This window comes from Bidens hawaiensis, unplaced genomic scaffold (genome assembly GCF_021521415.1).
Source record: "Bidens hawaiensis isolate Kalapana, Puna unplaced genomic scaffold, B.hawaiensis_p1.1 tig00004497_1, whole genome shotgun sequence".
NCBI classification, from domain to species: domain Eukaryota; kingdom Viridiplantae; phylum Streptophyta; class Magnoliopsida; order Asterales; family Asteraceae; genus Bidens; species Bidens hawaiensis.
The window spans coordinates 201,959-204,075 of NW_027491272.1; the positions used below are offsets into that span (position 1 = coordinate 201,959).

The 2,117-nt window shown below is 36.9% G+C and overlaps 1 protein-coding gene across 1 annotated transcript; it reads right to left on the minus strand.

Moving 5' to 3' along the window:
* Positions 1-268: 268 nt before the first annotated feature.
* LOC143626750 (uncharacterized) lies at positions 269-1,855 on the minus strand. The gene is made up of 2 exons (XM_077096734.1): positions 1,441-1,855; positions 269-1,151 (listed from the first exon to the last, which is right to left on the minus strand). Exons 1-2 carry the CDS (start codon positions 1,701-1,703, stop codon positions 377-379), a joined length of 1,038 nt encoding a protein of 345 aa, XP_076952849.1. The 5' UTR covers positions 1,704-1,855; the 3' UTR covers positions 269-376.
* Between the last annotated feature and the right edge of the window lie 262 nt (positions 1,856-2,117).

Below are 2,117 nucleotides of genomic sequence, written 5' to 3' on the forward strand. Positions count from 1 at the left end.
AGATCACCTACACATAATAGAGCTGTTAAAATGAAAATTATGTACAACAAAAACGTTTTCTCTATCACATCATAAACGCAAATACAAATAACAAAATATGTAGTAAAAAAATAACGTTTTCTCTATCACATCATAAACGCAAATACAAATAATAATGATGTTATCAATCATGATTACAATAAATAATAATTTCAATATTAAAAAATATAGAATATAAAAGCGAATAATATATTGTGGAAACTTATCCATTGGTTTGAAAATGAATCAAAAGAAAATAAAATGACAAATCCTTGGAAGCCTATTTACACGATTTTAACATAATAAAAAAAGAAGAAAAACACGAGTATGAATTAGCTTTGAATTTACTGCTGCAAGTCTATGAAAATTGTTCATAACTTGTTGTAATTCTCTGAAAATTCTTGTTGTAAGCATCCACACTTTGCTGCCCATGATACAGTTCATGATTAGCCCCGAAACCGACTTCGGGCTTGCTTTCAATCGATGATTTCCCCATTAAAAATGGAAGATATTGGTCGTTCCATTTCATGTAATCTTGCTCTCCGTCAACACCATGTATTTGATTTTGGTTTAGAATTTTTATTCCATCAGTACTCAATCCCCATGGATGATACCCATTGTTCGTCTGAAAGAAACCATTGTTGCTACCATTATTATTATTACTATTACTACTACTCCCCCAGGGGTTGGAGATGGAAGTGTTGGAATCAGTATTAAAGAAAAGATCAGCAGGCGGTTCGGTCGGTGGTTGTTGTTGTTGTTGTTGCGTGTAGCCGAAAGGAAGGAATCCGGTGAGTTGGTGGTGGGAATCTGGTTGCTTGATTGCAGTCTCGTGGCTTGATACGAATCTGTTGAGGAAGAATTCATGTGTGGCTGGTGGAGAGTTGTCGATAGTAGGGTACGATGCAGCCGCAACATTTGGTTGAATTTTCTTGTCCAGAATATACGAGTCTTGTGAGCTCTTCTCGTTACTCCCAGAAGGTGCGATATGATCATCGTTGACCTCAGAAAGCGGTTTATGAGTGTTCGGATCAATCCCTCTTTGCCTTAGCTTCTTCTTGATTGATGAGTTCCATAAGTTCTTGATCTCGTTATCTGTTCTTCCTGGCAGTTGAGCCGCAATTTGAGACCACCTGCATATCAAAGCCACCAAACAGTGAGTGTACTAACACAAAGAAACTAATGAACCTATAATTCAAAAGGTGTAAGTAATGCTATAGCTACACCACCCCATCTGAATTCACACTATCAAATAACCGTCCACAAAACACTATTGGATGACCGTTCTGACCATGAAGTACAATCAAACTTCAATTGTTTTTTTTTCTTGTCAAAACTATCGTCCGACCTCTTTCCAGTCGTTTGAAACTGTATGAGATTAGATGTGAGACGGTGTGTATAGCTGACAGCAGAATTAATTACTTGTTTCCAAGAACTGCATGTAGCTCAATGATTAGTTTCTCTTCTTGTTGAGAGAATGTGCCTCGTTTCAAATCAGGTCTCAAGTAGTTAATCCATCTGAGCCTACAACTTTTGCCGCATCTTTCAAGGCCTGCAAGTTTAGGGACAGAACTCCAGCAGCCGTGGCCGAATTTGGTGATGTGCCTGATGAGTTTTTCATCTTCTTCAGGGGACCAGAGACCTTTTCTTAGCTTTTGTTTATAACAACAAGAATGCCTTCCCATGTGGATGGATGGATATATGACACAGATTCCACAAAGATTGGTAAAGAGTTTAGTATTTAAGATTACTTTAGTGTGACCAAAAAGGTGGGTTTGATTGTTGATTGCTAGTTCACACACTCACACAGACAGAGGAGAGAGAGAGAGAGAGAGAGAGAGAGAATAAGGTTTTGAAAATGGAGGGTCAGACCGGAGGCTGAAGTTTCAAATTAATAGACGAAGCCCTCATGAAACTCATTTAACATTTTTTATATGCTTCCATAATCGATTCTCATAAAATAAAATGATTTTCTTTATACCTTCATTATGTAAACAACTCTCTTATGACTTTGTAATGTAGTTGATTTTAAATTTTAAATACTTCATTAAGATTTGAACAATTAAGCGGTTGGTATTGTGGTCTAATGGCATGTGAGT